This window comes from Fragaria vesca, linkage group LG7, assembly GCF_000184155.1.
Source record: "Fragaria vesca subsp. vesca linkage group LG7, FraVesHawaii_1.0, whole genome shotgun sequence".
NCBI classification, from domain to species: Eukaryota; Viridiplantae; Streptophyta; class Magnoliopsida; order Rosales; family Rosaceae; genus Fragaria; species Fragaria vesca.
The window spans coordinates 18551986-18577034 of NC_020497.1; the positions used below are offsets into that span (position 1 = coordinate 18551986).

At 38.6% G+C, this 25049-nt stretch overlaps 3 protein-coding genes across 3 annotated transcripts in view; 1 reads left to right on the forward strand and 2 right to left on the reverse strand.

The window, feature by feature from the left end:
• Positions 1-248: 248 nt before the first annotated feature.
• Positions 249-16575, reverse strand: LOC101305521. The gene is made up of 20 exons (XM_004308909.1): positions 16327-16575; positions 15973-16110; positions 15786-15895; positions 15551-15662; positions 15355-15462; positions 14900-15012; positions 14261-14342; positions 13994-14074; positions 13800-13855; positions 13207-13342; positions 12305-13012; positions 4136-4241; positions 2179-2536; positions 1841-1924; positions 1674-1734; positions 1464-1551; positions 1165-1226; positions 890-955; positions 738-801; positions 249-596 (listed from the first exon to the last, which is right to left on the reverse strand). The coding sequence occupies exons 1-20, from the start codon at positions 16492-16494 to the stop codon at positions 547-549; spliced, it is 2751 nt and encodes a 916-aa protein (XP_004308957.1). The 5' UTR covers positions 16495-16575; the 3' UTR covers positions 249-546.
• A 1597-nt stretch (positions 16576-18172) lies between these two features.
• LOC101314996 (DEAD-box ATP-dependent RNA helicase 18-like) lies at positions 18173-22934 on the reverse strand. The gene is made up of 11 exons (XM_004307638.1): positions 22665-22934; positions 22351-22587; positions 21986-22246; positions 21806-21885; positions 21600-21705; positions 21403-21516; positions 21220-21318; positions 21033-21122; positions 19753-19859; positions 19502-19645; positions 18173-18852 (listed from the first exon to the last, which is right to left on the reverse strand). Exons 1-11 carry the CDS (start codon positions 22932-22934, stop codon positions 18582-18584), a joined length of 1779 nt encoding a protein of 592 aa, XP_004307686.1. The 3' UTR covers positions 18173-18581.
• Positions 22935-24009: 1075 nt separating this feature from the next.
• Positions 24010-25049, forward strand: part of LOC101315282 — a 4174-nt gene continuing 3134 nt past the window's right edge. The window contains exons 1-3 of the mRNA XM_004307639.1: positions 24010-24298; positions 24507-24549; positions 24850-24903. Of these exons, the coding sequence (XP_004307687.1) occupies positions 24123-24298; positions 24507-24549; positions 24850-24903 (273 nt within the window). The 5' untranslated portion in view covers positions 24010-24122. The remainder of the gene's footprint in view (positions 24299-24506; positions 24550-24849; positions 24904-25049) is intronic.

Genomic DNA, 25049 nt, shown 5'->3' on the forward strand with positions numbered 1-25049 from the left:
ATAGATCAGAACTTGAAGATGATTACCACAGTAGAAATGTTCCCAGAGAACCTTGATAGTACAACGTTTCTCTAGAAATAACTCATAGAAGGAAGACACAATAACAATGGTACTGATTTTCTAAACAGAATTATTGGTGATGAATGGTTCTGTGATACAAGTCCTTGGTCCCATAAACACATACCATTGATATTGCGATGACTATGGCAAAAGGAGGAGGCATTTCAATTCTGTTCCATCAGACTTTTGGCAATTTAGGGTTTCATGAGCTTTTTCCATTAACCAATATAAAAGAACAAATGCCAACTTCCATCAGTAAGGACAAAGCAGTAAAGGATGAAGCATTGATTAAAAGAAACATAATAAGTTCATATGATGCATTTAACCGACTTAGACTAAATTGTTTTTTTTTTTTTTCAACATATCCTCATCTCTTAAACTACCAGAAGGTCCAACAAAGGGTCAAAATCTCTGAAACAGTAAGACAGCTTCAGAAGCCGGCTTCGTACTGGTAACCATGAACAAAAGATGATGATGATGGATTCATTACGCAGCAACCTCATCATGTAGCAGCATCTGATCGAAGTGCCAAACCCCTGTGATGCACAGCAAAGCAGATAAGGTTTTAGAAGAATGGACAGATTAAAGTGATGTACAAACACAAATTTATAAAGGCCATCAAAGACGCTAAACTAAGACCCATAAAAAACAGATGGAACTGTATTGCAGGTGCCTACCATGTCCTTTGCCAACCCTCCTGAGTTGAGCAACATATTCTGAGATCTTCTTGATTGCCTCCACCTAAAAGAGTAGGAGATAATCAACATCATGATACAATAGCCCTATAAATAACACTCTTAATTAAACAAAGAGAGGCATCAGGAATCACCTGCTCAGCCAAAAACTCGCTTTCAACAAAATCAGTTAGTTGCACATCTTTGTTCTTGTCAGCGACCTGTTGGTCACAGGGCGAAGGATAAAGCCTTGTTAGGAAATAGCATAAAGAGATATATCATTCTAACATTGTGGCATGAATTACTTCATATCACTAAATCAAACGATGCTATCAGACTCTTGATATCAACTAGTTATACACTTAAAAGAAATTATCAGCTTAAGTGAACCATACCACCTAAGCTAAGCAGTAAAGAATAGATGCCTTACATGCTGCAAGTTGAGCAGCTTTTCATTTGTCAGTTTTTCCAGAGACAATGCAAGCTCCATTGCTACATCAAAATGAGGACAGAATTAAAGCTCATAGAAGAGCAATTGACATACAAATGTTACAGTTAACTCTCAAAAACAGACAATTATAAGGCAAACCAGGTCCAGGGGAGGCCATTCTCTTGTTTTTGTTTTTTATAAATACATAATCCAAGCACACATTTAGTCGACATTAGTTGACATGCATCAGGTATCTCATGCATTGTTAAAACATCATAGTGAAGCCCAATATAACTCACCATATAAAGCATCTCCTTTCTCAGCATGATCAAACTCAGAGACAGGCATCAGTATTGATTGCAATTTCACTCTTCCACCACGCTTATTCTGAGAGTTACCAAAAATAAAATTAATCTCAACAACTAAGAAATTGAACTTGAAACTTACAGAGCATCAGAAATACGTCGGACAATACATTACTAAATAAGAAAACAAACTAAGCCAAATACCTGGTACTCCATCAATTTCTCAGCATGACCCCTCTCTTCCTCACTTGATTCCTTGAAAAACCTGCATGCAACAAAACAATGAACATCAAACTCACAGTAAAGAATCATCATTGAACTCATGGTATAGAAAATGCGGAATATAGTTCCGAAAGTTTTAAAGAATTTACTTGGCAAGTCCCCTGAGTGCGACATTGTCCCTGTCGAAGTAGGCATACATGGCATGGTAGACATACGACACATTGTACTCCACACTAACATTCCACCACACAACCAAATCAATCGTCAGCGAAACGTAGCATAAGCAAAATTCACATACATATAACCAATTGCATTACTTCTAAATTCGATACCGAAAACAGATCAAAAATTCCCAATTGCAAAATTAGAGTTACAATAAAGTAATTCACAGAAAATAAAAACACTATAACATGATCCTCCTCAACAATTAAGGCACATTTATTTCACGAATTTCGAAACAAGTTAAGCAACGAAGAGCAAAACTCACTTGATCTGTTCATTAACAGCGGCCTCACTATCCTCGCTGTACTTCTGGCGAGCCAGAGAGACCTGAGGGAGAGTAGGAACGAGATCAAGCTCCTTCTTCACCTCCTCAAACGGCTCGAATAACACACCGGTCAACGGACGGCTGTTCGAACTCTTCGACGCCGCGCATACCGCCGGAGACGACCGGAGACTCAAAAACAGAGACGTCGACGAGTTCAGAGGAGCGGCGGAGTAGGAAACCGAGGAGGGAAACGACGATGGAGGAGGAGAGGTGAACGGATGAGCCAGCAGGCTCTCGCCGCGAGTGAGCAACTGAGACGAGGCCACCGGAGAAGCTTTGAGAAGCATGGTGATGAATTCTCAGAGGAAATTAGGGTTTTGATGAAGAAGAAGAAGAGGCGTGTGTGGCTGTGGAGGTAAGGATTTGAGATGAAGCTAGAAACGGGGGACTGGATTATATGGAGTGTGGTGGCCTTCGGATGTGAGGCACGTGGACGGTTTAGATTGAGTGTGGTGACTGGGCGCGTGGCAGGCTTGTGGCTAAGCTCGGATTTCAAAGGAAATATCTTGGATTCGGATCGTGTTTGGGTCCGAGTGGAGTTGAAATATATTGTTAATTACCGTTTTGCCTATTTTTAGTGGCCAAGAATAAGTGTGAGATTCTTTTTCCTATTTCAGGCCTTTTTGGCATCTTGATAATTATGGGAGAGTTCAAATTTGGGTAGGACACTTCAGCTTATGGTATTGGAAATCATTTAGGAAGGCTTGGACTATTGTCTTAAATGGGGATAACCTGATTACGAATGATCGATCACTTTTTTTAGGTCATTTTATTACTGACATAATGATTTACGTATTGTTATAAAATGATCAAATTGAATAATTAAAGGTCAATATGTTTCATTAGTCGTCACAACCTACTTTATTTTAGAGCATATCACCTTAATTTCTTTAGTTTTAAGGTATTTAACTTTTTTTTCTCTCTTTTTATATAATGAACGTAGCTACATACTATCCGTTAGATAAACCTTGAGCTAAGAAACACATTTGTACATATAATACCAAGAGTATCTGCTAATTCCACGTGCCGACAGTTTGTCTTAACAAAAGCCTTCTGCATGTCTGCATGTTTACCTGCAATTTGCAAACCTACTAGAAAACCTTGAAAAGGAGTTTTAGGTAATTCCGTAATTGAATTGCTCAAAGTCTTCGAATATAATCAAATAAACTAGAAACTTAGAAAGGGCCAAAAATGAGCCGACTGTGGAACACAGGGAAGTTTTGTCTTCAAGTAAGCCTCGTCGACTATATAAAAGATTAAGATTATATATGTTATATGAATACTTAAGCATATGATTACTTAAGTAATTAAGCTACCCCTTTCCTTGATAAAAAAAAGAAGCACCAAATGACACTTAGATAGTCCAGTTTAGTTACTAAAATACAACTCCACAATAGTGACGGCTTTGTATTGCTATTGAAAAAATTAATAGAAGGGTACACCTGTGATGCATATCTTTGCCTATGATAAAGAGGTGACACCTATCTCTTCTGGCTTTTTCAAAGGATGGATTATGGAGGCATGGAGCCAATCCCAATAGAAAAATGCACATAAGTAGCAATGAAGCTGGCTATTTTCTTACATTTAAGTTGGCCATTGCTGTATATTTTCTTACATCTATCACGTACTGTGTGTGCTTATGATCATTGTAATGCATAATCTGGGCATGCATGGTGTCTGTTCAAAGTTCAAACTGCGCGCAGGTCTCCTTAATTCAGTCTGTGGCAAAAGAAAAGCGTTAAACCAAAAAGAATGACATATGTTCAGATGAATGAACGTCGGAGGCCTGAGGAGGCCGCCTTAAACTGCAACCCTCATGGAGTCATGGGCGGCTAGCTCTGAGGTCACGGAAGGTTGTCTCTTCTCCGGTTCGGGTGGCGGGTCGGAGAGCCCAAACCCGAGGTCATCTGGTGGCGCCATGAGTAGCAGACTTCTGGGAATTTGTGCACGAAGACGACGACGTTTGAACCGGTTCCGGCCAAGCCAATGTACCAGGGTTCTGCCTATCCAGAATAAGAGAGAAACTGCACTGAGCAAAAAAAAAACATAAAAAAATAAAAGCGATCTGGAAATAAGTGGCCTTGGCGGAGTCGACACGTGGCTAGGCGGATCCAAGGACGTGGGCCTAATCGGGTTTTAAGAGAGAAAGTGCACTGAGCTAAAAAAATAAAAAAATAAAGCGATCTGGGAAATAAGTGGGTTAGGTGGAGATGACGTGTGGCTAGGCGGAACCCAGGTACGTGGGCCTCGGGTTATCATTTATCAAAGAGAAAGTGCACTGAGCAAAAAAATAATAAGAATAAAGCGATCTGGGAAATAAGTGGGTTAGGCGGAGATGACGCGTGGCTAGGCAGAACCCAGGTACATGGGCCTAGTCCTGTTAGTCAGCCCATCTTTACTATTAGTTGGAAGCGGACATGTTAGTTTAGACTCCATAATATCGAGAGGCTATCCATAAGGAAGTCGAGCATTGAGAGTTTGAGACTGCAGTTGTTTGCTGATTCTGAAGAAGGACGAGTGGACGACTTGATAGACTAGCAAGTTAACCAACATGGTACGTAGTAGTTCTGGGTAAGTTAGCAACATTATTAAGGATAAGTATGAGTGAGCAAGTGTATCAAACATTAGGACTCTAATTTGATAGTGAAATTGCTGTGGTTTCGAGTCACAAGCCCTTCTTTAACAGAGAAAATTCTCCTTTAAAATAACGTACGAAATTATTATTGATACGTTAGCTAGCTATTCATCGATCCATGCATAATGTGATTACAAGATCAGCTAGCAGCTGGACAGAGATCCATGAGCTTACCTTTTAAGAATATTGAGCAAGACATTGTTAATTGGCAGCGAGATTCTCAATGTTGAAAGATTAAGGAAGAAAAAAAAAAAAAAAAACTAATGTTTCTTGGTTTGCAGAAATCAGAATCTATTAGAACAGAGAGCAGTACTATCGTGATTCATGAATTTTAAATATATAGGAAAACCAAGCAAGAGCACAATGCTCGCTCTCCTTAAATGCTTGTGTTGGAGATCTCATGTTTCTCCTTGTATCGTGGTGAAGATGTCTGTTTCTTCCTCCTCATAGTTTATTTTGCCCTAAAATTTGTATGCAGCTATAGCTAGCTACACTCACAGAAACCAATTAATTAAGCAGCAAGCAGGCGAGCTCTTATCCCCCTCTAATATATCATATATAGGATGTTATCCTCGATAGAGCTCAGTAGGCGTCTTAACCATCAGAAGCAATCTTGATCAATGTTGATCGTGACATTTGTTCATAAAAAGTTGTATAAATTTGAACTAATTGCGGTAGTACCCTGTGTAATTAGAGAAAACCTAGCTAAACCTATGATAATGAGATTTTCTTGAACTAAATGTTAAAGATAGCACACCAACATGCAACGGAAGAATGCGTACGTGTTTTATTTCGGAATCATGAATCTGTGACACGACTTTAGGGTTCTATTCCTAGTAGCAGATTAATTTCAACTTACATTACTTAATCTCCCTCGAATATTATTTGGTTTCGATTAAACAATCCAAGCGTCTTAGTTCATGTCGATCAGGATCTCCTTAATTTGTTGATAGGGTCGGTTTGGATTGCTCATGTATTTCCCATCATTATCAAACTTACACGTACGCTGATATCATAACAGTTTTGTGTTTACAGCATCGATATCATATCAAACGTCGCTGCTAATTGATGAACTAATAAGAACCAATAGAACAAATGGAGCAGGTGAAAACCACCAAACCAGGCAGTTTAAACTGTCCAAGATATAAATATGGTCAATCTGATCGCGAAGAGTCTCTACAAACTTGATTTCCTCTCTTAAAACTAGAAAATATTGAAAAGGAATCGGTGCTTTCTTCCACCAAATTCTTAGAGTGCTGGATGAAGCTAGGGTGAGTGATAGTGAGAGCTATCAGCTATATGCATATCAAATCACGGGATTAGTACATGCATGTTTGCTACTTTCTACAAAAACAAAAACAAAACAAAACAAAAAAAAATCATATTCTTGAATGATTTTTCTTTTCTTTTCTTGGGTCAAATAATCTTGAATAGCTAGGATCATATCACAGACAACAAAAATCTGCGTATTAGTATAGTATTTGTGTGTATATGTTACATGCGTGTCGATCAAGACCTGTGAGTGCATGCATGGAACGAGTATTAGGTCACGGGATCAGTCTTCATCTCAAGTTCTTATATCAGCATCTGGTGATATATATGTTCCGGGATAAATAAGGGAGAAGAAGATCTAAATATGGATCTGCCTGCTTGTTTTGCTTCAATTCTTAACCAAATAATAGAAACATACGACCATGCAAGCTGAGGTATATATACATATATAGTTGATCATCTTCCCCTTTCTAGTTGGCAATAATTGACAAAAGAAAACCAGAGAACTGTTCAGTAAGTAGGACAAAAGAGCAGCTAAATAATCCCTTTCATGTATAATTAAGACAAATGATTCTGGTTTATTCTGCTTATTCTGCTTCAGGAAACTGAAGCACCGGAGGGTTTTTACTAATTAAGAAGTATACAACTAGTTAATTAAGAAGCTCGATCAAGATCGATGTAACCTCATGTATGATCGATGCCCTCTACATATATATATATATATATATATATATATATATATATATCTGGCATGCTCTTTCATAGAAGATTGAGTGCGACCTTTCGAGTTTGTTAAATAGTATTGTCCTCTGCCTTCTGTGCCCTACAAAATGCAGAAGGAAAATTTCAGACACTAAACTCTGGAGCTTTAACGATGGTTCTAAATCGTTCCACAAGTTGATCGAAACAATAGTCAAGAGAATAGATTATACTAAACATGCAAGTTGATCGAAAAATCAAGAACAATGAAATGCAATTAGCTAGCGTTGGGCCCTTTAATATATGCAACTAGCAGAGTGCAGACTAACTACTTGGTCTTCGGGGTATAGAGCAGTACTAGGTATGTTCAAGAAGACAATGCGTATTAGTGAAATTAATATGACATACCTATTAGTATTTTGTCTAACCCAATGATTTGGATTATAAAATAAGCTTAAGAGCTGGAGAGATCTAGAGCAGGCATATTTGTGTGCTTTCACGTTTATTATTGTGGGTTCATCTCTATGTCTCTAACAAACATTCACAATATGCAAATGATTAAGCCTCTTTCATTTCTGATCTTGCTCAAATTTGTTCATAATCTCACTTACATGGTACTAATTATAAGTTGGGGTGACAATTGTTGGTTTTCTTCATTGGAAACCAAAAGTATCCCTTAGTGGAAGGACCGTGTTCATGTGTGTGTATATTAAATTTTTTTTTTTAAGAAAACGACAAAGTGTTGCAGATGTTTGTAGAACAATGACCATTAATGAGAAGCTGTGTTTTTGTTGGTCTGAAATTGAGAAGCTGTGTTACGTGATTAATATTGGTTCTGGACTTTTGGTGATCTATAACGTTCTGGCACAATTAGCAATTTAGTATTACAGAATCCTATAATAGAAGCTCAAATGATACCACGTACTCTCTCATTTTAGATATTTATGGCAAATGCCTCTTTTGGTACTAATTCTGTTAATTTATGGCAGTCACTTACTTTAGTTAATTTTATAAGCGAGTTTAGTACTGTGTTGTTTGATTTTGATATATTGCACACTGAGGAGTGAAAGCTCACGCTTTACTACCGCTATAAATACCACCTCTCCATTCCCATTTTTTCCCATAGTCTCTCACATCCTCAACTGTCACAGTCCTCTTTCTCCAGAGTCCAGACCTCTCCAAACCTTTCTCAATAACCAAATGGCGGGCGGAAATGGAACTTCACCATGCGCCTCTTGCAAGTTGCTGAGACGCCGATGCGCCCAAGACTGCATTTTCGCCCCTTATTTTCCCTCCGATGACCCCCACAAGTTCGCCATCGTGCACAAAGTCTTTGGTGCTAGCAATGTTAGCAAGATGTTACAGGTAACAAGTAACAACTAATTAAGCTACTTGATATGGCAATGATTTGAAGAACAAGGTCCAAGATGATATTTTCATCGAAATTCAGGGTGCAAAGTGCAATTGTTTAATCTGTTGTTTGATGGTTTATGATGTGCAGGAGCTTCCAGTTCACCAGAGAACAGATGCAGTGAGCAGTCTAGTGTATGAAGCCAATGCAAGAGTGAGAGACCCAGTTTATGGATGTGTTGGGGCCATTTCTTGCCTGCAAAACCAAGTCTCTGAGCTGCAAATGCAACTTGCTGTGGCTCAGGCCGAGATCCTCTGCATTCAGATGCAGCAAGAGTCTACGGTACTCCCTTCCCAGCCGATCGACTCGTGCATAGACAATGAGAGGACATATTTCCTCAACAACAGTCTCCCTCAGTACCTCAACTTTCCCTCTTCTAGTTCTAGCAATGTAATCCATGACTCTCTCAAGATGGAGGGCATCTTTGGACATGACATGGTCTCTTAACTATGCTCTCTTTCCTATGGTAGAATACTTTCAATTTCTCGATATACATTGTTGACTCATTCTCTGAAAGTTTAAGTTTCGGAGTTTAGTAGCTCCCAATCTAATATGGTTCTCGGTTCGAAACCTCTCAACATTATCTTCCATATTTTTTCTTGTCGAGTAGGGCTGAAAACAAATTCTCTCTTTCTCTCTCTCTCTGAACAAATTTCTTATAATAATCAGACAGATCAGGGGTGACTTGGAAACATGGGTAAGAATCTAAGATGATAATTAGGTCAACTCTAGCATGTGATAAGACTCATCATAAGAGTGAAGTATTGCTTCCTCAGTAAGCACTCATTAAACAAGCTCTACTGATCAGCTTCCATGGATATAAAAACTCATACATGCAAAAAAGGGTCGGTGGCCATTTCAATCTTCAGGGACATACATTCTTGTAATGAGTAAATCCACAAGTTCTCTGGGTTTTTTCTAAGCTGCAGCTAGAGCATTTGCTTCTTTAGTAGACTTTTACAATGTCAAACAGTTTTTTCTCTGCCTCTTCTCTTGTGCCAGTTTAATATTTGTTCTAAAAGGTACCTAATAAGCCAAACTCGAGAATTTTATGGACTTAGGTTCTGTTGCAAGAAGGACAAATCAATTGTATGCTGCTAAACTTTCCAAAACCTACCACCTATTCATAAAGTTCTAAATAAGACACAGATTATATGGGATTGGTTTCTAGTATTAAACTGATCATTCAGGTTTGTGTTTCCTCACATGCCAGAAGATTCAATTATGTTTGTATACGAGAACTAGCCAGTAAGTTTCATATTTCACAATCTAAATCTTCGAAATTTAAAAGAAAAAGAAAAACTGCTGCAGAAGTGCAGATTATTATTAACTTGTGTAGTCATGGCATGGGAAGAAAAACTGCTGAATGAATGATCACAATAGTGAATTCTACTTTTGAATATGGTTTTATGAACTAATTCATCTCTCAGTATGTGAAATCAAAGAAACAGTTTAGAAAGTTTGAGGAAAGAAACAAAATACTACAACTGAAGATTCCTCCTTCTGCTTTGTTTAATGTGGAAGCATTATATTCTTCCTTTTCTTCATCTATCCCAATCAAACCGACCTTTCAGTGCAGCTTCTTATCTTGTGGCTGTTTCTTGCTGTACTTATCTCCTGTGATTCCTTCCCCTTCCATTACACCACCACGGATTAACAGGTCCAGGCTTAATTTTGGGTATAGTATTCTAATCTAATTTGAATGAAAATGGAAATTTCCTTATTTCTGTATGTTTCCGTTCTTGATTACAACAAAGGTAACTTCTCGCATATGATGCAAAGTGACTGGTTTGTAGTCTGTTATTGTTTGTTTTGATGTATTAGTTGATTAATCTTTCACTAGTTGTTCATAATAATGATTAGTTTTCACTCCAAGATGAACACACACACACACGCACGCACACATACACATAGATAAACTTAAGATACCGTTTTTCTCAACTAGAATATAACTAATGGTACAGATTGAGTATTTCGACAGCAAGACTGATAGTAGATTTCAACAAATCAATATACAAAGAAAGTTTCAAAGGTAATCAGACTACATGCAACTAATGACAGTATTAGTTTACAATGAATGTAGTGTTAGAAAGTGATTGTGCTCAATTAGTCAGGATTAGACATCATGAACTTTTGCATCCAGAAAACCTGAAAGCTATATCTTTGTAATTTGTCAATGACAACTTATTCACAAATTTCAGCAAGAAGAACAGAACTTTGGCCAACATAGTCTGCGAGTACATGAATCAGCTAGTGGGAATGTGGGATTAGAGTAAAAGTTTTTAGCAGAGTCAAATTGAAGTTGGAATTAACAAACAGAGATCGAAATAGCAGGTATCCAAAAGTAATAACTAACTATGACTAGCAAGACAGTATCTGATCTCCCTCTATTTTTTATCAACCTCGATCTTTGCTTATTCATGGAGACAAAAATAGATAGTGGGGAGCCTTAGAATTTCTCTTTTGAGGGCTCGAGGTTAATACTTCCAAAACTCATAGGTATTGCTATGGATTACAAATACCAATCCCTTCTTTAGTTATCTTCATCTTTCTTCTCTTCTCTTGTCTAAGTCATTCCATTAGCAACTGTTTAAGGCACTTTGTTTTTACTTGGGTCTCAAAAATCAAAGGATCATTCAATCATTATATATTTTATTAGAACCACAGACAATATGCCCCTTCCTAATAGCAAAGAACAACTCAATCATTGAAAGGGCCTCAGTTTTTTGTTTTTGTTTTTGTTTTACACTCTATTTTGTGTGTGATATATCTTTGGTGAATTTTGAGCTAAGAGCATCTGGAAGGAGCCCTCTCTGTGGACTGCCCAGATTCTAGTGAAGACTATGAACTTCTGAAGTAAAACTATCTTGCAGTCTGGCTTTTGATACTATACACATCAAACTAGAACAAGCAGTTTGATTGAATAAACTATTAAAAGTGTACAAACTGGAAAGTCATGAATCATTGTTATATGGATTCTCAGTTCCTAGGTACTGTTGCAATTTATATAACAAACTGAAGTGCACAAACATTTCCACATTCCTAACCAGTCTACCCTAAGTTCTCTTGGGAAACTTACATATTTTAAATCTCCTCAGAAAGTTTTATATTCATAGCTGCAAAGATTGATAGTGGAGAACCATGAACTGTTTGACCAAAAAATGGCTGAATTTTTAATGACAAAAGCAGGAAACAAGTTCCTATAATATATAGACTAATACCCTAAACCCTATGGAATTTTAACTTTCTAAGTTGTATGATATGAGTGGGTGGAGCTAGGGTTAAGCTAAGTTTCTAGTTAGGATCGGGACTTGGGAGTATCAAATAGCGTGATGTTTTCCATATGTCAGGAGCAGAACTGACATCACTGCATGTTTTCCATATGTAACCTGAGTTGCAAATTCCTCAATGTAAAAATGAGTTTACTTGTGTTAAAAGATTTAATCTTATATCAGTTCCCTCTCAAAAAAAAAAAAAAATCTTATATCAGTTGGTTCTAGACACATGAACGTTAAACGCAGTATAAGAGCACATAAATAATACTACCGTTTTATTTCATGGGAAAATATCAACTTTTCAACATACAGTTTACTCTTCTTTTGCTTGCATCAACCTCTATAAATTAGTAATTTAACAATAGCAAAGATTTCACAGAGTACAAATTAGATTAAAAGAGTAAAATCATACTAAAGAGAAAACGAACCAACTGATGTTGAAGTTTCTACTCATACCACATCCAGTCATTGAGAACTAGATTGAACAAAAGCTCCTTCCAATTCACCACCTGCGAAGTTGTTTGCCAGCATCTTTTGTTGTCTGTTAAGATTGTCTTCAAAGCAATCCCGATGATATCTTCCCAGTCAGCTGCTTTTGTGATAATATGGTTCCCAATCCATGGCTAAATTTTTTTTCTTTCACCGCTGTAACTCTTGAAGGGCTAGAACCTTCCATTATGTCTGGATTCCCCAAAATTACAATCATGGAATTCGCTAACATTGTTCATCATCAAACATTTAGTCAGTTATGCATGCTATTTGTTATCAAGCTGCAGTATCCAACAGAAAAACCGGAGAATCATCTAGTTTCTGGCTACTCCCATCACCACCACACACTTGAATGATAAACTTGATGCTAGAAGTGTCAGAAGAAGTTGCTAGGTCATAAACATAGAATGCTTCCACTCTAGCCACTCCAAGATAGGATTGTTCCCCTTTCAGTTTTCCTTCTGCTAGTTTCTCAACATAAATGTTATAAGTTGAGAATTCAGAATCATTCCCATCTTTCATTTTCCAAGTGATCTTAAGACTAAGGTACTTGGTATCCTCAGATCCAGTAGTCCATTGGATGTACTGACCTTGGACAAGCCACATATCGGAAGGTGGAAAAACTGAATTATGTCCACAAGATTTCATTGAAATATGACCAAGCACTGCATAGTACTCCGTTGAATTATGAGCACAAGAATCATCTTGGCTAGATTTGGATTTCGGGATCCTTTCATCAAACTCAGGCTTTGACCTGTAGCACAGCGCATGTATTTCAGTTAGTATGTGTCCCTTCATTCTGATGCTACTCTCCTCTATAACCCATCCAGGGGCAGTTCCTGGTTTTTCAAGTTGACGTGTCCTAATCACTGTACCAAATTTGCTTGAGAATTGGTGCGAATTCCAGGATACAAGAAGTACCGACTTTTTTTTGTTTAGCGTAGAAACAAAACTAAGAAAAAGGCCTAGTCGAGAATTATTCTCCGATTTCACCTGCATTAGTAGAAAAATACCCAGTTTAACTATATATACATGACAAGTCACAGGCCAAAAGTTAAAAGTTGTACTATTAATATCAGATTGGATACACAAAAGAAGTACTAAAAGAAAACAATTCTGACTCCAGACAGCACCTACAGGTTGACTCTTAATGCAATTTGCAACTTTAATCAGAAGAGGTAGCTTACTGAATATGTGAAGTGAAGAGGCAAGTCCCCTAAAAGAAGATGTCCTTGAAAGAGCCTTGCAGTGAAATCAGCATTGTCTTTGAGGTTTCCTTTAAAAGTGATGTTTCCTCCTCCACTATAAGATGCTTCCCTGAAACTAACATTTCCAAAATTTGTTTGAATGAGGATGTATGGCAATACAGATCTAATTAATATTCATACATACATACACGTAGATATGCAGAGTAGTATTTAAGTACTACAGAGGTTTAATGACTCTGAATTAGGACTTAAAAGTTATAACCTCATGAAATTCATTCACCAATGTTCTTAATTTTTCTGGTGCTCAGACGCCAAACTCTGATAACTAAGACAATCAAAAGTGTTCATGCATCTACGGATAATAAACCTATGTCATGGTTCCCTCACAAAATGATTTCAAAAGTAGGATTCTGCCAACTGCGAAGCATGACAAAATGGAAATCACTAGCAGGGACACAACAACCAGGCCTTTGAATTATTTAGATGAAGTAAGGTAAATATATCTACTCCATTGTCACAGTACAATCTATAAAAGTATTGGGAGAATTATTTGATAGGATGACAACACTTACTCAACATGGACTTCAATACCATCTGGAGCCGAATTATCGGTAAACGGAAGCAAAGGCTGCCACGCATAATCAATACTCAATTACTAACTAGTTTTGAAAAGACTGCACATGGCTAGACTTGATGTAATGAGGCTTTTATTGTCATGACCAGATAGTGCATGACTACGGTAACAAATTTCACAATGAAAGAATACCTGAAAACTTTGGGAAGAAATGTTGCACCAAGAAGAATCTGATACTTGCCTTCCTTCCTTAGAAACATGGTATCCATGACCCTGTTCAATAACACACAAAAATAGCATATAAATCACATGCAACATATATTTAGCTTATGAACTTCATACTTGTAACATTCTTCAACAATTCCACTAAAAACAACACTAAAGAAATAAACAATTCAAATAATGGGACAATTCATGCTAACATACTTGATAGGTCTTATACTTATAAAAAGGTTTAACCTGATCAAAATTTGAATAGAATGGAAGAACAATAGGATAATTCTGTGTGATTCCCCATGATTTTTCCACAAGGGTCCACCAACTGAAAAGAGATGAGAATATGTCATAAAACAATTCAAATAATCATGAGCAGCTATAATATAAGCAATACTGATACTTCAGAACATGTCCAAGTTTTGATGTGAACTAATCACAGAAAATACTTCTTCCAACTAACTAAGGTTGGTTGATGTAGAAGGTTGGCATTGATGATTAAGAACAGAACATTATAGCACCATTATAAATAGTTTTGTGAACATAGTTTTTTTTACTTGGTTTTGTTCAGCTTCGAGCAAATGAATAGAGAAAGTTCACTGATGAAAAAGAGATTAAATACTTCTAAAAATGACAACTCATGTGCATAAACACGTGTTGTGAGCAGTGCTTGTTGCAGAGAGAGAGAGAGAGAGAGAGAGAGAGAGAGAGAGAGTCTCTGTGAGTGTGCATATATCTGGATATAATCCCCTCTAAAAATTCATGAAAACATGGTAATTAAAGAAGTGGATCAGAAAACTGTAACCAAACAAAAGAGACAAGTATATGAATCAATGGAACTAACAAGAGTTTGTGATATTTTGCAATAAGGGACAAGTCAATTACTGATTCTGAGCAGTCTGGAAGTTCGGCGGTTGATTAGTCTCATAGATCCATCCAGGAGCAAATATGGCAGCTGACACACCATCGTTTTTCAGCACATCAAGTGCAACACTTGTCTGATGCAAAGAATTATTATAAGTCAAACTATTTGTAATCTACCATTCAATTACTTAAAATAAAAACTAAATTAACTTTGGCAAACAAGAAATTCCAGATAAACCACCTAGCATCCATTACATAAAAAGCACTACGTCTTACTTCTTGTTTAGTTATTACGCCTAAACTGCTCAGGCACTATTCATATAAACCAGATCTTAAGACGCTCATTGTGAAACATGACTTCAGCCAGTAAACTAATTTACAGGAAACATGAAAGAATACTTTTTTTTTCCTTTTATTTTACTTTTTGTTCACTTTTGTGTTTTGAAACATTCAGACATGTCACAAGTTACACTTACATTCCATTGTCCACCACCAAAAGTGCCCCTTCCGAATACATCGATTCCCATGTACACATCAAACTTTCTATCACCTGCAACAACAGCTGACTGCTTCGGATAATTTTTCTGCAAGATACGTACATATGTTTATCTGTGTAAGAAATACTAAAGCTACAAAATTCAATTTCCAGAAGGAAAAAGTGAAAAATCATACCTCCCATGTATAGTTCACGAAAATTCCGTCAGATATATCAAAGAATGGTTTATTCTTTTCATTTAGTTGGTTTTGCCAGTTAAGTTTACCGTCAGTTGTAACACTATCATACCTGCACAGTTAAGAATAACATCTGAAATCAAACTTCACATAGAGTACACCACAACAGAGCGGGGGTAGGAGGGGGTAGGAAGGGGGAGGAAGTGATAAAGACATGATATCTCCAAGCACTAACCATATCACTAAAGATCCAGTGACTGCGGAATGCATTCTCTCGGTTAAGTAGCTGACAAATGCTTTCAAATTAGGAATTTGGCCCAACTCCAATTCTACTTCCATATTGATCTGCAAACAGCAGTGCTTGTAAGAACAATAGCACAATCGATAGGATTTCCATAACACACTTATGACGAACTATATACCAGCCATCCATCAAATCCCAAAGCCACAGCAAGCTCCACCAAGCGCTCGGCATACATCTCAGCAGACTCCTTTGTCGACAGCAATTTATTGCATACACGCTTCCCTTCCTCCCATTCTGTGATGAAAGTCCCCAACACCTTAGATTCCATACGCAAAAACCAAGACCATTAACAACCACCACTCGAAATCACAACAACATATAACCAAATCGAAAACAACATTTCCTACACACCTTTTATCACAAACTAACTAAAAAATCATGCACATCTCAACTCTCAAGATACCACATTAATAAACAGAAACCAAAAACCGTTTTCGACAACTACAACTAGCCCGAAAATCGAGTCTAATACCTTAACACCATGCTTATGAGCCGTGTTGGTCCAACAAGGAGGTGGAAGCGCCACGAGACTGTGCGAAAAGTAGATGAAGACATCAATCAAATACCAATTCCATATCGAATACGCATCTGGATTAGTCCCTCCTTGGATCCACTTGTCATCACCATAGCCACCAGCCATGTCATGGCAGACGATCAATCTGGGCCGATTGGGCAACCCAGATCGGAGAGGCACGGAGGATTTGTTGAAGGGGAAGTGGAAGGAGTCGAAGTAGGATCGGGATTCGAGGTCTTCTAGGGTTTTGATCGGGTAGGAGATGGGGATGGCGGGCCGGGTCGGGTCGAATGGGGGAGGGGTTGGAGCGGAGGGTTGGGGAGGGTTGGGTTGGGACATTTTGAAGAAGAGGAGGAAGGTTTGGCGGATTAGGCGGAGGGGTTTGAGGAGAGAGGCTAGGGTTTCGCGGCGGATATAGGCGCGAAGGAGACGAAGAAGCATAGAAAGGAAGACCGAGACTTTTTGGTAGAGACTAGAGAGCGTTGACGATGCTGGTGGGAATTTTCAAAATCAACTGAGTTTTATATTGGGTTTTACCGTCTTCCAAAAGTTACATTCTTTTTTAAAAGGGGAAAAAATATGAGTGGTATCTCACATTTCCTTCATTAAGCACTTTGGTATCTCATTTTACAAATATATCAGTTTGGTATCTTACATTTGCACATGTACCAACGAATTTGACCGTTAACTTGACTAATTTTCGTTAAATTTTAAAGGGTACTCTTGTCTCTTCACTCAATCTCATCTTCTTCCTCCTCCCCACTCTCTCCATGCTTAGCACAAACTCAGAGTCTCAGACTACCAGAAATGTGATCAACTGAGTGCTCCATGGTGAGGGCGATGGCGACGGTGTCGCCGAAGACCATCTGAATCGTTGTGGAGGTGACCGGAGCCAGATCGAAGGGGCAGAGAGCTCCCGCTCTAGCGGCAAACACACATTCATGTCGCAGACTGAGGAAAGGGCGTTGCCGGCGACGAAGATGAGGAAATAGAAGCTCAAAGTGAAGGAGGGGATACTAATCCGACGAAAACACCCCTCAAAGTTTAACGGAGGTTAGTCGAGTTAAGCTCGTTGAGGATACTTATGTTGGGACGAGTGTGAATGTCAGATACCAAATTGATATTTGTGTAAAGTGAGATACCAAAGTGCTTAATGACGTAAATGTGAGATACCTTTCGTATTTTTTTCCTTTTTAAAAACATGGGTGGTTAAACATATGAATTGTTATAAACAGTTAAGATTACACCGTGTATTTATATATCGTGCATACAAGAATTTCTCGAGTTAAAAATCTCAAATTTACTGTTTCCACCCTGTACCATATGGTCTAGTAGCATAGTCGGCATAGTCTCTCCGTAGTAAGTGAAATGTTGTGGGTTCAACTCACGAAAAACTAGTTGTAGCATTTGAGTTGTTTACCTAGTAAAATAAAACTTTAGTGTTTCCTCGGTGGACCAAAATTGCTAATAATAATAGATGTTGGGTCACTTGCATTTTCGGTTTGTATCTTTATGGAGTTTGACTGCTGAGTGGACTTTACTGTTTCCTCAGTAGACCGAAAATCGCTAATAATAATAGATGCTGGGTCACTTGCATTTTCGGTGCACGAAGGATTTTCGATGATTTGTATCTTTATGGAGTTTGACAGCTGAGTGGACTTTGTAAAGCTTTGGTGACGTTGTGTGGTTTATGTTATCTTTACTTGACATTGGAGGCAGTAAGAGGAGATTAACCTCCATCATAGTTGGGAAATTACGGTACCAAGAGGAAAGTACAAACAACAAAGGTAAGAGTTGCACAATAGGAGCAGAAAAATGTATAGCAGTGTTTCATTGATGGAAAACTATCAGCTGTCAACATGTGTATTCTCTCTGTTCTTGCTTTGCAAATCGTAGCAAGACCAAATCTATTATGAAGATTACAAGTTAAACTAAATAGGAAACAGCCAAACAGGAGTTGAAACTTTCAACCCAGTTACAGACCCTCATCCACAACGAGGACTGTGGCAGGACCAAGAAGCTCATTGAATCCATCACCTAGGAAGTTGCCTCCCCGCTTTTGCTTGTTGCATCCGTGTGGTTTCTCTCTGAAAAATTGCTTGGTGATGGCTGCTTCTGTAAAAATATGTCCCAATCCATGGCTAAAGTCTTTTCTGTCACTTAAGCAATGCCTGGATTCCCAAAATCCCATTCTGTAGAATATGACTCTGACTTCAAAGCAAGTCTTCAGTTCCTGTCATCTTAGCAAACTCAGCTTCATCAATAGTCCCCTTTTTCAGCTTTTTTAGCAGGCGATATTCTCTCGTCAACTCATCAGCATCTTCAACTGTCTGTTCAGCGCGTCTTTTCTTAGCTGTTTTCTTCTTCATCACCTTAGCTGTGGCACTTGGATTTTTGTTGGTTTTTTGAGGTTTAGGATCTTGGTTTTTTGCCTCTTTCTTTGCTAGCAGATTCTTCCTCCTTTGCTTCTCACGAGATTTGTCCCTATATTATCAACCTTTTTCTTTAGCAATGGCTAAATATGGAAAAATGTTCAATCTATTTCTATTTCAGAGTATGTGCAAAGCAAGCATGAAAGTAAGGCACCAAAGCCTATACTACTGCATGTCAAGACTCAAAACTGAGCACTGCTGATTCCAACATATAATCAAAGTTCTTAGATATGTCTGCTACAACCAAATTATTTTGGTCTGTGCCGTGCATGATTCATTTGGGGGCCGATTTACTATTTCAATGAAGTAGGAATATTGTTGGTGTTGGTCTCTGCATGATGCATATATGGCTGATACTCTAGATTTAGGTATATATGCCATGTTTTTGGGGGGTTTTACATAATCGCTGATTCCTTTTCTTTCTTAGCAGAACTATCATTTATACCACCAACAAGTAGCAATGTCACCAAGGTCGGGAAAGCAAAGCAAAAAAGAAAAAGAGAAAAAAAAGAAAAAAAGAAGGAAAAACAGAAAGAAAGAAAGAAAGAAGGTCACCAAGGTCATGTATAACCAAGCCTTAAAAATCCAAAGGGTGAAACCTATTTTAGAAAAATTGGTATACTCTTATCTAAGGATTGGAATATATCTAAGCATCTTTTACAGTTCCACCCAAATTGTATAAGATAGGATAGACTTCTTACTTATATTTGATCTCCTCCAAGTTGATGTCTGCTACTGGGGTGAAACCCTCCGTGGAAAGTGTGTTGTGCTTTACCTCGGGCATTGCAGGGAGCTGTAGTAGTCCAAATCCCATGCCCAACTTCCCAATTTCAAGTTCTTTCCACCTGCATAAAAAATTGAAATCAGAAACAGAAAAAAGTCTATTCCAAAGTGTATGACGCTTTGTTCTGGGTGGGGAGCCTGAAGTACAACAGAATGTGCATATGGTCACCTGAAAATGTAGGAGCAGTGGTGTTCTTTATATGCACGGATGTAAGAAACAAAAGCTCGCATGCCCTTTTCCATGATATCACGGTCTTTTTTTGCAGCAGACCGTATCTGAAGCAAATGTTTAAGACGATGTCAGTTCAAAAACTCAACTTAAAAATATAGATAATGAACAGATATGTTGGACCAGATACTTAAAAACATGGGAGACCACCACAAAACTAAGGTCCATCAGTGTAAGACAACAGCATGATTAAATATATACAATAATCTCAATATACTGCTTTAATGTATAGAATCAAGAACCCAGTGTAAAACCCAGGCGCGGATCCACAGCATAGCTCGGGGGGACTCAAGTCCCTCCCAAATTCTTGGAGAAAAAAAAAATAGTAGTAGTAATATATGTCTAGAATCCCTAGATTAAACTCAAGCCCACCCGAGATTAAACTCAAGCCCACCCGAAAACAAAGCCTAGCCCGTGTTCTGGTCAAATTGTCAAAATACGGAGCCTTTCCTTTCCATAAAAAACAGAGAAAAAAGAGTGTTTGTTCGACACTCCCTGAGTCTCTCCCTGCGTGCTTCTCCACTCTCTCCCTCACTTATTCACTCTTAATTGCTTGGCTCCCAGAAGAATTGGCAGTGTGTGAGCTCTCCATTCTCTCTCCATTCTCCCTCTCAACTCTAATATTGTAAGTATTTCAAATCAATCAATTCAAATTTTACTTATTTAGGGTTACAATTTGGGGGAAATCTGGTAATGTGCAATTTGGGAAATCTAATCAAGATAGACTGATTTGTAGATATCATTGAATCATTCAATGGAGGATGCGGTGCCTTCTTTTAATTCCATTCTCTTCAAAGCAAATCGGCTCAATCTGCTGCCTTCGGCTCAATCTGCTGCCTTCAATAGAAGGAGTACGCCGATTCTATTGATAATGCGGTAGTGATTGAGGATTTTGAAAATTTATCAAACCGTAGAGTCAAATTTAGTTAGTTTATACTTCTGTATTGTATTTGAGGGTAAGACTCATTATTGTATTTGAAATTTTTCATTATAATATTTTAATTATTTTCATTTATTTAATTAACAAACTCAAGTCCCCCCCCCGTACTCCAATTCCTGGATCCGCCACTGGTAAAACCTATGCTAGCAACTTCACCCGAAATTGTCAATCAACATTCAACGAGCAAAATGAAGCCTTTCTAACAGGTGCAAACAAGTAATCGTGCAGATTCTTTTTTCCAGTGTAAAAGACCATACAAGATACCATCAATGACGCTTACCTGAGGAACAACATCAGAGACATCATCCGGACATTTCCTTTCTTGAAGAGGAACTCTTCTTATCCGCAGGAATTCCACATAAGCTTCCTCCTGCGATAGTCGAAATCCAATAAGCACCTCATATATGCTGAAAACAACCAAGTGTAAAAAGAGTGAAAACAGAGCTGTATAAAGTGCTATAACTAACCTTTGGTAATAGGAAAACAATTGCACTTCCTTGTCTACCCATACGTGCAGTTCTGCCAACTCTATGTACGAAAACATTAGGATCTTGAGGTGTATCATACTGCAAACAAAGAAACAGGTAAGTCTACTATTTAGATCCGAAAAATCGAGATGATCATCTATGTGCAATTTGTTAACAAGCTACCTGCACTATACAGTCAACACCCGGAATGTCAAGTCCACGGGCTGCAACATCAGTGCATAGAAGGACGCCACTTGAGAGAGATGTAAATGAGGCCAGAGCTTTGTCCCTTGCGACCTAAAAAGTAGAACAAAGAATGATGAGTTCATAAAATACTGATCTAGAAATTATCCGATTCTGTTGGTCACCCTTGCTATTACCTGTTTCATCTTCCCGTGGAGAGCAATCAAATTGAAATCCTTCAAGGGAGCAAGACATGGAAGAACAACTCCCCAGTAGTCAACACAAGCACATGTCATGAAATACCTGGAGAAAGAGAAGAAAATTATATCACTTTCGAAGTAAAACACTTTCACCTCTAAACAATTTGATCCCTCCACTCACATTCAAATTTCATGTAACTTACACTATGGTCTTGTGAGACTTATTCTTAATAAGAATATCCACAAGCTGTGACGGCTTCTTGTCTGCCTCGCACTCCATATACTGTATCAGAGCAAAGGGCGTTAAATCCGAAATAAATAACCGAATAAACAAATGAGACATTACTAACACATTATTCCTGAAATAAAGTTATAGAGCATGCCTCAAGAGCAAGTCCAGAAGGTGTTTTGGACGACGCTGATTGCTGCGACAATGCTGAATCCTTATTTGAGTTAGACTCTGCACGTACTTCAACCCTCACTGGATTCCTCAATCCCGCCCTGGCCAGCTCCTCAACTGCCTCAGTCTGAGTAGCCGAAAAAAGACCAGTTCTTCTCAGCTTTGGCACGCGAGATATAATATCAGTCAGCTGCTTCTGGAACCCCATATCCAGCAGCCTATCCGCCTCATCCAAAATCAAAATCTGCAACAACACAAACCTCACCCTATCAATCAAACCACACTAAAAAAACACAATGCCACTCAATTCAACCAAATTTACGCATAATTTCGGCTACAAATGCACACCTCAAAGCTCCGCAAATCCAAGCTATCCATGCGGTCCATAATGTCGTAGAGTCTACCTGGTGTCCCAATCAGCAGATTGGCTCCGTCCTCCTGAATCAGCTTCATGTCAGCTTTCACACTGCCTCCTCCAACCAAAAGCACACACTTGAAATTCGGCAACGTCGAAATGAACGGCCTCGCCACGTTGTAAATCTGCGAGGACAGCTCTCTCGTCGGAGATATGATCATTCCCATCACCTACACAAATCAGCGTTAATCTTCTCTGCAATTTTAATAGGTTTAGAAAAGAGTGGAGGTCTGAGTTGGAATCGGACCTGGTTAGGTTTGGGATCGGTGGAAGCGCGGCGGAGGATCTCGACGAGGGGGACGACGAAGGCTAGGGTTTTGCCGGAGCCGGTGGCGGCGTCGACGGCGACGTCCTTGAAGCTACATAGCAAGGGGATTGTGGCGGCTTGAACCGGAGTGCAGAAGTCGAAGCCGGCGGCGGTTAGGGCTTGGAGAACGGGTTCGGAGAGAGGAGGCTTGAGTTCGGAGAAGCGCGTGTTGCTTAACGCGCTGTTGGGGTAGGGGGAGGCGGTGTCCATTGCTGCTTTTCGTTCGCGCCGTTTGGGGTGTTCACGTAATCAGGTTTTTCTAGGGGTTTTATCAGTTTGCTTCTGACTTCTGAGTGACATGCCGTTAATGAGCCGGGTCCGACCCGGCCCGAACTAGTGAGATTTTTTTTTGTTGTTTATTTTTAAACTAAGAGAACAATCTCACGCACCGAGATACACTTGTTGATATGCAAGTCATGGTGATTTGAGCTGCGAACATAAAATGAAGACCGGAAACCGTCACTTTTTCTTCATCTGGCCTTTTCATTTCTGATTATGCGCTCGTCATAACATACTCTCTTCTTTGACCATGGGTCCTCGATCACCTCTATTGTTTAAAACACTTGGAATAATTTTTTGGGTTTCAGTTTTGTAAACAACGTGCGTATATGTGTATGATAATGTTACGTGGAAGCTCGATTAAATAAAATGCTAAGATTGCAATGCTAAATTCACTTGCATCTTGTGTGTACAAGAATTTTCAATAAATTAAAGCCTATAATAGCAACATTTACGATATCAAAGAGCAATGCTTTAAAAGCCTCTCACTATATATTATCAGTGCTCTAAAAACCTGTCACTAAAAGTTTTATCATTTCAATATGATTACTAGAATAATCAAAATTAGCAATAACACCCACCACAAAAGTAGCTTCATGAAATAGAAATATATGTTTAAAGCTAATAGAATCAAAAACTAGTCATTATATCTCTAATGTCTTGAACTAGCTGGATCAATCTTGAAGGCGGATCAATTCAACTATTCACTACTTAAATTACCAACTTGGAATCTTCTTTCCATTTATAAAATCTTTCTCTTTTGCTTTCACCAAGTTATATCTCAATGCTAACACCTCGGCTACATGCATTAAATTAAGCTCTTCCATGGCTGGATGTTGCAGATATTAGGAATGCCATGAACTTCTTGGATGACGGAAACCACTTGCCGCAGGGTGTTTGTCACTTGATAGTGTGCCTAGATACGGTTCGAGTTAAAAACAATGTTTCAAATCGTCCTCGAACGACACGACACGTGTGTATTGAAACGGGGTCGAATTTGGCACTCTCCACCACTTCATTTCCAGTCCATACACCCAGCAACCATGCATCTCTGCCGCCACAAATTAGACCAACAATTATGAGATTATAAAACCACCGCGGTGAGCTTGGTGCCCAATCATGGTGTTCTTACGCGATTATCTGATATGGGTTGTACTGACCTTCACGATTCTGCACCGAGTTAACTCAGTCTCTCCCAACTGCCGTCTCAGTGTTGTTGACGATGACAAGCTCTACGACTACAGCTTGGATTCTCCCATGCCCTTGTTCCCTCACGGAGTGAGAAGCGAAGATGGGTACGCTCTCTCTTTCTATTTCTGCCACTGTTTGATTCTTGTCAATTTCTATTTTGGGCTCTTCAAATTTTTGATTGGAACATTATGATTTGATTGGTTGCATTGTGAGTTGTGAGCAAGTTCTGTTTTAGCTGATTCAGTTTTGTTAATTTAGGCTACCTACTAATGTATGTGAGCTTTTGGTTTTGTTTGGTTTCTACTACTGCAGGTTCTACAAGGTTGCAGGAAACAAGACTGTGATCTGGTTTCAGGTTCGCTCCATCAGGTCACACCTTTGTTTTTCAACTGTCCTTTCTAATGACTGTGATGTGTTTGTTTGTGTAAGACTATAAGTGTGTGTAACTTCACTTACTCGTAAAGTAAAAGTGAATGAGGTAGTTTGTGGTTTTGGAGTGTAGAGTGAAGTTCAAACACTATGGCTAGGTCCATCCGGTTCTCTTAAGAGAGATTAATGTTTAGATATGGTAGCTTTATGCAAGAAGTTATACGATTTGTTATTTATGGTAACTTGATTCGTTATTGAGTTTCGCTTCTTTGATTGTTTGGACCAGCTATGCGATGGAATGATTTTCAATCATGACCCACCTGGATGTGTTGATTGCTTGGTATGTTTCTTAACTTCCATGCTATTACTCTGTCTGTTTTATTAGAGAAGGCAATGCTATTACCCTGCTTGCAATTGCTTACTCCGTGGGATTGTGGAAATAGTATTTCCTCATGCTTTGACTTGTAATGGAGCTCTCTCTCTCTC

What these genes read in the sequence shown, in the direction of transcription:
- LOC101305521 (XM_004308909.1), bottom strand. Translation starts at nt 16,494, where the DNA reads ATGGCTGGTGGCTATGGTGATGACAAGTGGATCCAAGGAGGGACTAAT. An exon ending in AGAAATTGATGGAGTACCAG is followed by an intron (nt 1,552 to 1,673) that starts GTATTTGGCTTA and finishes GGTAACTCTCAG; the next exon opens with AATAAGCGTGGTGGAAGAGT. An exon ending in GAGGGTTGGCAAAGGACATG is followed by an intron (nt 597 to 737) that starts GTAGGCACCTGC and finishes TGTGCATCACAG; the next exon opens with GGGTTTGGCACTTCGATCAG.
- LOC101314996 (XM_004307638.1), bottom strand. Translation starts at nt 22,934, where the DNA reads ATGGACACCGCCTCCCCCTACCCCAACAGCGCGTTAAGCAACACGCGC. An exon ending in TGGATTTGCGGAGCTTTGAG is followed by an intron (nt 22,247 to 22,350) that starts GTGTGCATTTGT and finishes GTGTTGTTGCAG; the next exon opens with ATTTTGATTTTGGATGAGGC. An exon ending in TTGTTTTCCTATTACCAAAG is followed by an intron (nt 21,123 to 21,219) that starts GTTAGTTATAGC and finishes CGACTATCGCAG; the next exon opens with GAGGAAGCTTATGTGGAATT.